This window comes from Bombyx mandarina, chromosome 02, assembly GCF_030267445.1.
Source record: "Bombyx mandarina strain Sakado chromosome 02, ASM3026744v2".
In the NCBI taxonomy this organism is placed as follows: Eukaryota; Metazoa; Arthropoda; class Insecta; order Lepidoptera; family Bombycidae; genus Bombyx; species Bombyx mandarina.
In genome coordinates this window covers 2,419,582-2,430,052 of record NC_143209.1, presented here as the reverse complement: position 1 = coordinate 2,430,052, position 10,471 = coordinate 2,419,582, and the positions used below count along the sequence as shown (strand labels likewise).

Here is a 10,471-nt window from a genome sequence, read left to right as displayed (position 1 = left end):
AGAATTTTTCAAATCGGACCAGTAGTTCCTGAGATTAGCGCGTTCAAACAAACAAACTCTTCAGCTTTATAATATTAGTATAGATTACTAAGCCGGGTGATGGTCTCGTCGGAGACATGAGTGGTCACTGAGCTATTTGTATTTCATATCTCAAAAGCGGAAAATATTAACATGTTCGCGTGAAAGATATAATTCATTGTTCATCACTCACTGGAATTTGGTACTTCGTGATACTTATAATAAGGTACAATCAACAATGCTTCATAAGCCTATTCAGCCATGACAAGGCTGTAGGGAAAGAAATAAAAGAATTATATCTATGAAATTTTGCATAGCTTCTATTGTAGCTATTGTAGCCTGCACTAGTCGCCACTTTACCCTCAAGATGCAATCTTGTGTTCTGGTTTTAAGGGTCGAATTGTATTTCAAGAAATCTGAGATTTCAGCCTTTTTTTAGATTGTTTTAAAGGTTGTACGTCTTGATCACCTACAGGTATCAAGAGGTTACTGGAGTCCATAGACATCACAACGTGATACCGCCACTCACCATGAGTGAAATGAAATTTTGATTTTAAAACGCTTTTATTAGCTTCAGACGTATGTATGTTAGCATGTAACGGAATCTTTGAACATGATTTTGACCCCCTTCAAAACGTGGGATTAACTCGAAAGGACAATGCCCATTTTCTATGGGCGTTTGGGCCCTTAAAAAAAGTTGTCGGGTGATGATGATTTTAACTTAATTTGATAGACAAAGAAATATCGTTTCATATTCAGAAAACGATTTTTATATTCTCATCCGGGTTTAAGAGAAATCTGTTTTTTTCTGCAGCTAAAATTAAGTTGTTAGTTGTTTTCTTCGAAATCAATAATCGCTCTCATCATTATTTACAGTATTAAATAAGTTAATTGTGGTTAATGTTGCTAGAAATAAGCCCTTACGTACATTTTATTATTATTATATCCACATAATAATAATAAAATGAAATGAAATCCGGAAGCCGGCAAAGATATTGTTGTTGTTGTTTTTAAATTCGCCAACAAGCAGGCAAAGAGCGTAGCCTATACAGCCTAGTCTGTCATAGTTATATTTTTTATATATTTTTTTATGTTAATAAAAATCCGTTGTATTTCTTTTTATTGCTTTTTGGGAGTTTTGACGTCAACTTGATGAATAGCACATTGAGTGAGCGTGAATTTCCGCAGACCTTTTATCTTGAAAAAAAAAACAGCCACTGCTATGTTAGCCACAGTTTTATTCCGATGAGTATTTTTATTCCAAATTAATTAAATGTCAATAATCGTTGTTCACGATTATTGACATTTAATACACAAAACAACACCCAATTTGTATATTATACATCACAATAAACTATTAAAAAAACATAAAATAAAACTTCAAGTGACGCTTCACTCGGGTTGCTGCCAAAACTCTCTGATCATATATAATAAGAATAGAGTAATGGTAGGCCATTGAGATTTTTACTAATGGAATCATTAATATCTAAAAATATTAAATAATTCATGGTTTTAAGTAATAATAATTATTACAATACATAAATATTGAATTGAACAACAATAAACTAAAAAGTCTGTGAATTATAACCATTAGCAATTTTTTTTATTTGTTGTTCAAGTCACAGCAACTCTTTCGTTTGTCAGCATATAAGTTTACTATAAGGCTGTATGGCTAATTTTCCCTTTGTCTATTGGCGAATTTAAAAACTATGGCACTCAGTTTTGGGATGTTATCAAATAAGTAATTAATTTTTTTGTAAAACAATGCCAGGGTGAAAGAAATGTTGATACATAAACTAAACAACATGAAAAAATAAGGCATAGTTTTTCAAGTACAAATAGTTTTGTCATGAAGTTGGCCCACTTTTGGGCATTGTCCTTTGGTATACTTATTAAGGACCGATAACAATTCAATATTTAAAAAAAAAAAAAAAAATTGAAATCCAACTAAAAAATGGAAATAAATAATAGTTTAAAAAAACTAACAAAATACGCTTTTATAGAAAATTCAACTAAAAAATAGAAAATAAATTTTAATAAATTTGAATTAAAAATAGTCTAAGAAAAAATGATTTTATTGTAAAAAAAGCGTGGGATGCTTTTTAGGATGCTGTTCATAAAATATTTATAAGTACTGATACCAAGCACCCCATGCGTATTTTGTTAGTTTTTCTAAACCATTATTTATCATAGTCCAATATCCATGTCGGATGTTGCCAGTTAGCCATCACAGTATGTTGGTGAGATACTCAGATGGTACTGCCTACTCTCTGGTGATTTCCTTAGTTCTCTCTCCTGACATATATGAGATGATGAAACGAGGTAGTAGTCTTCTGACATTACACAGCCGAGGTCTCATATTGGGTGGCGATATTCGCGCTGTATCAGGCTCAAATAAGATCTTCGAAAAGTGCATTAAAACAAGTTTTGTTTGGTTAACTTTTAACTCTTTGGTGATCTCAAAAACAAATACCCATCTTTCTTATTCATTTAAACCAGTAATGCTGTAGAGCAAGAGAATTAGTAAGAAAAAATTGTGTGGTTACTGGAGCCCATAGACATCTACGACGTGAATGCGCCACCCACCTTGAGATATAAGTTCCAAGGTCTCAACTATAGTTAGAACGGCTGCTCTACACTTCAAACCGAAACGCATTACTGCTTCACGGCAGAAATAGGCAGAGCGGTGGTACTTACCCGCGCGGACTCACAAAAAGTCCTACCACCAGTAAAAGTGAGACTTTTGCCGCACGATTAAATATAAAATCTTTGTGACCACCATCTAATAATAAAACATTGGATTGAGTCGTCTCATACGGTTTATTGTTTCATTTTTATTTTACATAACACATAAAAAAATATTAAATATTCTAACAGAAATTTATTCATGTAAATAACAAAGCTAAAAGAAAACAATAGATCTTCAATAATAAATACCGGGTAAGCTACACCCACAGCTGCAGGTTCCAGTGATAAGAACGGTCCCTGATGCTGGTATTGTGCCACAGAACTGGACCGTGCCGACCACTGGTACCTGCCCCGCCAGAGCCGAAGACCCGCAAACCGGCAAATCTCCCCCAACTTTCAGCCTGCCGTTGCCAGAGCCCCTAAACGGTGAGAAAATTGGACTCCAATTTTGTTGCAACACTGGGTCATAGGTTTGGCAATCTCCGCCACCAACATACCCACCGTAGGGACTATAAATTGGGCCAACGGTGGGAGCTGATGTGGGTGCTAATGTTGGAGCCAAATTAGGTATAAGGTTGTGGTAGCCCAAGCTTCCAAAATTGCCGGCTCCAAAACCGTGATTACCAAATCCCAAGAAGTTGTGTCCGCCGTGATAATGCGGGAAGTATCCAAAAGTATTCAGCCCAGCGCATACTTCAACGACTGTCTAGAACAACACGATTTAGGTGTTTCAGTAAAAGAAGAACACCATATGTACATATCTAATGTATAATCACTTAAAACTTATAAGCCAAGTGTCTGTACGGCAAAAATTAATCATCATTCATCATTATCCTGCCCTTCTCCCAGTCACCTGGGGTCGGCGCAACATGTTTTCTCCTTCTGTACTCTTCTATCATATACCATTTCTTCGCTCACTCCCCTCTTACCCATATCGTATTTAACACAATCTATCCATTTCTTCTTAGGTCTACCTCTTCCTCTATATCCTTCCATATTCATAGTTACGGCAAACATTAATGCCATTCAAAAAGTTCCCAGTACCGAAATTGTACTTCTTCATTTGGACATCTAATAATCTTTGCGGCTCTATCACAAAAATTGACAGAGACATAAAGTTTGAAATCGAATATGACCACAACACAGCCAACCTAATGATTACTACAACAAAATCATACCAACCTGAATTGTAATCAACGAAACAAAGACTCCAAGCATGGTGATAATTCTAAAAGAACTACACTCGATTACTTAAACCGGTGGTCTATATATGATATCGGTAATCAGAAATTTAGTAACGAACTGGGTCTTTAAGTAATCAGATTATTAGAAAACAAGGCAACAGTGGCACTCCTTATCTATATTACAAAAAAACGTGCTGACAGTAACGTTATATAAAGGATGCAAGTTAAATTGAATCCGTTATTTGGGATTTTGTTTGAACGAAGTCACAAAAATGTCTCTGAGGTGCGTCGTGTTTTGTATTTCCGCTTTCCTAATACAAGTAAGCTGTGTTTTTTATTATTAATTTTTTAATAAATTCAATTTGTTTTTGAACAGTGTGTTCTATTATAAGTCGTCTTAAAGTCACATCATTCCGCAGGCGGGTACCAATTTTTCTAATGAAATACGTACTTATCAAATGTTCACGATTGATTTGCACGGTGAAGGAATAACATCGTGCAATAAAAAAATATATATAATTTGCGTAATTACTGGTGTTAGGACGCGCGAGGTAGTAATGCATTTCGGTTTCAAGGGTGGGAAAGCTGTTGTAACTATACTGAGACCTTAGAACTCATATCTCAAGGTGGATGGCGGCGGCTTTGTCGATGTCTATGGGCTCCAATAACCACTTAATGCCCGGTGAGCTGTGAACTTGTCCACCAATCTAAACAATAAAAAAATAGCACTAGCTGTATGGCCATTTTTCACTTGACCTTTGAAAACGCATAGGTATTAGAGAAGAGTTTCCGTGTAGCAGAGTTGAATTCTGCTCTGCTAGCGTGTGGTTCGATGGCAATAAAAGGAATTATTCTTTATAAATCACTCGAGTAATTCTAAACAACACTGCCTACGAAAAGAAATTTTAAATTTGCGTAATTAATGCTGGGACTATGCTGAAAGAGACTTCAACTTTACATCTTAAGGTGGGTGTCTCACAATCAGAATTCCTGGTCTCCGATGACCACTTATCTCGTCAACCGATCTATGCAAATGCAAGAGCAGGTGCCTTTCTATTGTATAAAACACTGCCCACCTTTTGCTGAATCAAAAGCTGTTACATCAGACATCAGCCTCAATTATCTTCGGCTTTCCAAATCATTCTACTTATCTTTTCCCTGTAGCTGTATTGGTGGTATCAATTATACGAACTTGTACAAGTACTTACCATCCATCATCTTAGGTATTTTTAATGAAGTATTCGACATGGAAAGGTAATGGCAGGTGGATCTACAGTTCATCAACTCATTTAAACAAACAATTTAATGAGATAACCTCCTCTCGGTGTCGATAATCCTCAAAGCGTTTCGTGGCGTGGCCGTGGCCTCATGAGGCTTTTGGAAGAGATTTAGTTCTTCGAGGTTGCTGAAGCCTTATTTGGGTCCGGCTAATTAACCGCCGCCAGACTGACGTTGACTGTTTTATGAAGGAAAAGTCGAACTCTAATTCAACCCTCCTCTTTTTTCATCCGGGCTTTGGACCGGCATTGGCAGAGTTCAATGTTCAGTTTTACTACTAATTATTTTACTTTTCAGACAATATCAAGCCAGTGCCATGGCTACAGATCTATTTCACCATGCAACGGGAACTTCCCATCTTCTGTCAATCTACCTCAACCTGGCATGACCATCTGCTCGGACAACCTGATCATCGAAGGTCCTGTCTGTATCCAGGGAAGAGTTCCATTTTCAGCCACCGTTGCTGTGGAAGGCCAGTTTCCCACCTCTGGCTACGGAAAGGTCACCTACGACTGCGGTAATGACTTCGGCCTCACCAACCTTCCTCTGGGGTATGGTGGACGCGGTGGTAATTGCGGCTATGGTAGACAATTTTATTAGTTGTTTGGAAATTTTGATATAACATGTTCAGTGTTGAGACATGAGAAAAAATGTATAAAGAATAAAGTCTAATAATAAAAGTTGTTAATTTGCATTGTTAAATTATTTCATTGTTCAAATTAAAAAAAAAAGATACCTTAGTTTTAATCGTATGAGATAATTTAGTGTATAATAAACGAAATATGAATCTTTTTCTTTCCAGAACTGGTTGTGTTTTGATATTTTTTCAAGGCTTTTGTCAATATCGACGAAAACCATTAAGACAGTTGATTTTCCGAAACGCATTTTGCCTATATTCAATGGTTTAAATAAAAAAAATTAATTCCACAAGCCAATTAATACCAGGCCGACGAAATTGTCGGCCTAGCTGCTCGATTGAAGTCTGATTTAACTTTAAAATTTCGCTCTTAACTGTCTTCGGATCCTCTCGATTAACTATCGGTGCTTTTAGATACCTCAAGCACCGGTCATCGTTCTCGTCGAACCCGTCGCTTGTGACGAAGGGGTCGGTGAGTAAACTAACTTATAGACACAGCTCAACACAACACGGGGCTCAAACCTGACGACGTTGCTAACACTAACCCTAGCAAGAGCAGTGCTTCTTAGAATCTACCACCGGATCGAAAACACGGTACACCCAGAATATGCGGCGAGAAACTCAGTGTCTGTGCGTTAACTTACTTGCTGAGCTCTTCGTCGCAAGCGACAGGTTCGACGAGAACGATGACCGAGCTTTTTTACAGTACAACGGCTGCCCCGCCCTTTAAACCGAAACGCATTACTGCTTCACGGCAGAAACAGGCAGGGTGGTAGTACCTATTCGGGCAGATTTACAAGACATTCTACCACCAACAAGCTTATGATATAAATGCAATTTCTCAGCGGTCTCTGTATTAATTGCAACTTTTATCACAGAAGATTTATATCTGAGTCTCTAATTCATAACATTTTTGAGAAGCAACAAAACACACTTAACATAGACATACATAAATGGTTATGTATGTCGGAGAAGCAACGATTATTAACACCATCATCAGACATCGTAGAGGCGAATAAGGTAATCGAGCTAAAAGAAATATTGAGTACATCAATCAAGTTTGTTTTCTTAGACCAATTTAGAAATCTTCTCTTGACGTTAGCAAATGCAAACGAATGACAGTTCTTAGAACTTAGGCAAAGAAAGAAGGCTGGTTGGTAAGTGTGTAATGGCGTCTACGCGCCTCCATCGGCTAGGCTCTGTCGTAGCACGAAGTTAGCCGAATTCCGACGATACTGCAATCGTGCTGCCATCTCTCGGGAATCGCGCTGCGTTTCGTTTAGCTGCCAAACTAATGACTGTCTCCAACATGTATATTTTTTGGGGTTAACGACAAGGGGAAGGTATTCCATCAAGCGGGTGACATTGCTCTGTAGATTGACGGTCCGAATGTTTTTGTTGGGAGCTTGTATATATGCAAGCTCATCTTGAAAATTGTCGTTAGCGAGATTTAGGTATCTATCAAATATCTTGTATTCTATGATAGCTACTGCCACATTTTAATAACTGGTGGTAGGACCTCTTGTGAGTCCGCACGAGTAGATACCACAACCCTGCCTATTTCTGCCGTGAAGCAGTAATGCGTTTCGGTTTGAAGGGTGGGGCAGCCGCTATAAGATATACTGAGATCTTAGAACTTATATCTCAAGGTGGGTGGCGCATTTACGTTGTAGATGTCTATGAGCTCCAGTAACACCAGGGGGGCTGTGAGCTCGTCCACCCATCTAAGCAATAAAAAAAAATAGAGATTTCCATTTACTTTTGAGTTTGATAATAGCTGCATTTTATGGAAACGTATGTCTTAGATGAACTTAAAGGGTTCAAAGATCTCGATTCTGATCGCGATAAACTCCATTATCATAAACATCAAATTAGAAAAACATTGAATAACTAAAATAATTACACAAACACAAATTTATAATAAGTTCGTTTAATTGAAATATAACATAAATAAGCGTATTTTTCGGATAGCGTTGTAACCGAAAATCCTGCTAAATCTATGATATAAAACACAATAGTTTTGTTTTGTCCAAACATAGTTAGAGCCCACACATTAAGCAACAAAAAAAAAAAAAAAAAATACTTTGAATGCGCAAAACCAGCGCTAACTTAACACTAAAACGTCATAACGCAGCAGCCCAACTCCTCCTCCTTGCGTCGGTTTCCTCATTACTGAGGGTCGTGGTCAGGACCTTGAAACAGTTCGTTTTTTATAATGCACCGCCATCTGTTCCTATCTACAGCTGAGTGCAGAGCATCGTGCACTGTTGTATCAAGGGCTGCACGAATCTGGTCCGTCCAACGGGTCGAGCTCCTGCCTCTTGGTCGCTTGCCCTTGACCTTCCCAGTGACCACCAATTTCTCCGAGTTGTCACTGTCTTTCCTTGCAATGTGGCCAAAGTATTCAAGAATCCTTCGCAGGCAAATGGTGGAGAGTCTAGTCCGGACTTTGAGCTGAACTAGGATGGATACATCGGTGGGGCGTGCGGTCCAGGGAATACCCAACAATTTTTTTGAAAAGTTCTTTAAAATAATGAGCAATAAATTTTGATATAGCATATTTCTGGTACACTTAAATCACATCGCGTGTACGCTATTTTTGTGTAAACACTTAGCTAAGCTTGTTAATTTAAATACTACTGTGCTTTTTTGTTGACGATTGACTCTATTTTGGTTAGCGATATATAATACACTAACACCAATTTTTAATGAAACCATGCAATGAACTAAGCTTTTCTTCTTGCCCTACAAAAGTATTACTACTTAGACTTCAATAATATTATCTTTAAATAAATATCTAAAAGCATTAAGGACTAAATCCACTAAAACTTAATATCCACAACCACAAGTGCCACTGATGGTGACTACTCCACCAGCTTTTATATCACCACCAAACTGTACGCTGCCGACCACTGGAACTTGACCGGTGACAGCAGTCGATCCTGCTACAGGTAATTCCCCGGCTACCTTCAAGTCCCCGTTTCCTACTCCGCCGTAGAGGCCACCGATAGCCTGCGCCGGATATCCTTGAAGGTTTTGATTGATGAAGCCCGGTGGTATACCTGTAAAACCGGGTCCGGCGATTCCGCCTGCTAGATTTGCACCGCCTGAAAGAAAAAATACGTTTCCATAATGAAAAATCATTCCCACATAATATTTTAATTGAAAACGGATCTACAGATACAATATTGTAGTAATTAAATGGATTCTACAAGCTTTTGTCAACAAACAAACTCACCAATACCGGATCCAATTATTCCGGATCCCCCTAGTCCACCATTAAGGCCCCCACCAGAAAGAGCGTTAGTGTATCCGTGACCCAAACCGTTCGTTAGACCATATCCAAGGCCGTTAACCAAACCAATTGGGTTTATTGGACTTTGTCCGGTAACTTGGCCGAAAACAACCTAAAGACCAAATAAAAAAACAAGGTTTTGATACTTTTTATAAATGTTTGGAATGGGAACATTGGAGTTTTGGTAGAATTTACGACTCTCCACATAATTGAATTCTGAAATTAATACCTGGTATTACATGCTTTTAGGTGTAATGAAAATGAATGTAATGAGTAAGGTGTAACTGTTGTGAGAATTTGCGTTTTTGATTCATCCGCTCCCGCTGCTCTTGGAGCTAAAGTAGACTTTGGAGATAGCATTTTTAGAAACCTTTATTCCTACACAGCTTGGTCAGCTAAGGTCAGCTTGAAGGAAACCGAAGGTCCAATCAATCGTCTCTGTAGGTGTACCCAAAGTAAAGTATCCATTGAACAACAAAGCCGTCTAATGTACTTACTTATCCGTGCCCCTGAACAATAATTAATTATAAAATATCATTAGTTAATTAACTGAATATTTCAAATCTATCGGAATGGCAAAAACACGGAACTTCGAGAGTAATAAAATAGATAAATGCAATTAACATTTTCACAAAACGTTAATTGACTTCGATAATGCATTACCAAAACGTATGAGTTATTAGAATATTTGAGTCATTATTGTTCGTTATCGAAGTGGAATTTTTTTTGTACCTTCACGCAGCTATGTTCCATCTGAAAGGCTGTTTAGTCGTAGCAGTGTACCCTTCTAGGAATAGAACTTTTTCCAAAGACGTCAAAGAAACTTAATTACGCTGGTTTCACCGGTTTCCATGGGCGACGGTAATCATTTACAATCAGGACATCGGTCTATCTTGGAAAACTTCAAAAATTGGGATACCTTTGGATTTGTTTGAATGTGACTAATGAGCTTAAAGCCTTTACACGTACTGTCAGACATTTACAAAATCCCAACGTGTAACGAGTAATCCTTTATATTGATTTTACTAATGTATTACATTCAAAATTACCACACTGATCGGAAGCACGCCAAAAGCGCTTCGCACTTACAAATGTCATAGTCGATATTAAAACCGGACGATTAATTAATCATTTTCTAGTGTCTATCCTGATGAGACGTAGAATCTCATTAATAGATCTTAGATAATAAAAAGAAAAATACTAACATGAATTGAAAATAAAAACACGAATCGTCTAATAACAGAAGACATGTTGAATGTGAAAGAGGAAACCACACTGATAATTCGCTTAGAATCAATGATACGGTTTTTATATAAAGGTACCATTGATTGCATTATCGTTCGGTTTAGAATTTTATCAGAATTATGTAAC

The 10,471-nt window shown here is 37.5% G+C and overlaps 2 protein-coding genes across 2 annotated transcripts; one reads left to right on the top strand and one right to left on the bottom strand.

The window, feature by feature from the left end:
* The first annotated feature begins 4,162 nt into the window (after positions 1–4,162).
* Positions 4,163–5,768, top strand: LOC114241886 (chorion class B protein PC401). Its single transcript, XM_028172855.2, has 2 exons — positions 4,163–4,210; positions 5,466–5,768. The coding sequence occupies exons 1-2, from the start codon at positions 4,163–4,165 to the stop codon at positions 5,766–5,768; spliced, it is 351 nt and encodes a 116-aa protein (XP_028028656.2).
* A 2,785-nt stretch (positions 5,769–8,553) lies between these two features.
* On the bottom strand, positions 8,554–10,198 carry LOC114241879 (uncharacterized). The gene is made up of 3 exons (XM_089732370.1): positions 10,190–10,198; positions 9,044–9,212; positions 8,554–8,912 (listed from the first exon to the last, which is right to left on the bottom strand). Exons 1-3 carry the CDS (start codon positions 10,196–10,198, stop codon positions 8,635–8,637), a joined length of 456 nt encoding a protein of 151 aa, XP_089588496.1. The 3' UTR covers positions 8,554–8,634.
* Between the last annotated feature and the right edge of the window lie 273 nt (positions 10,199–10,471).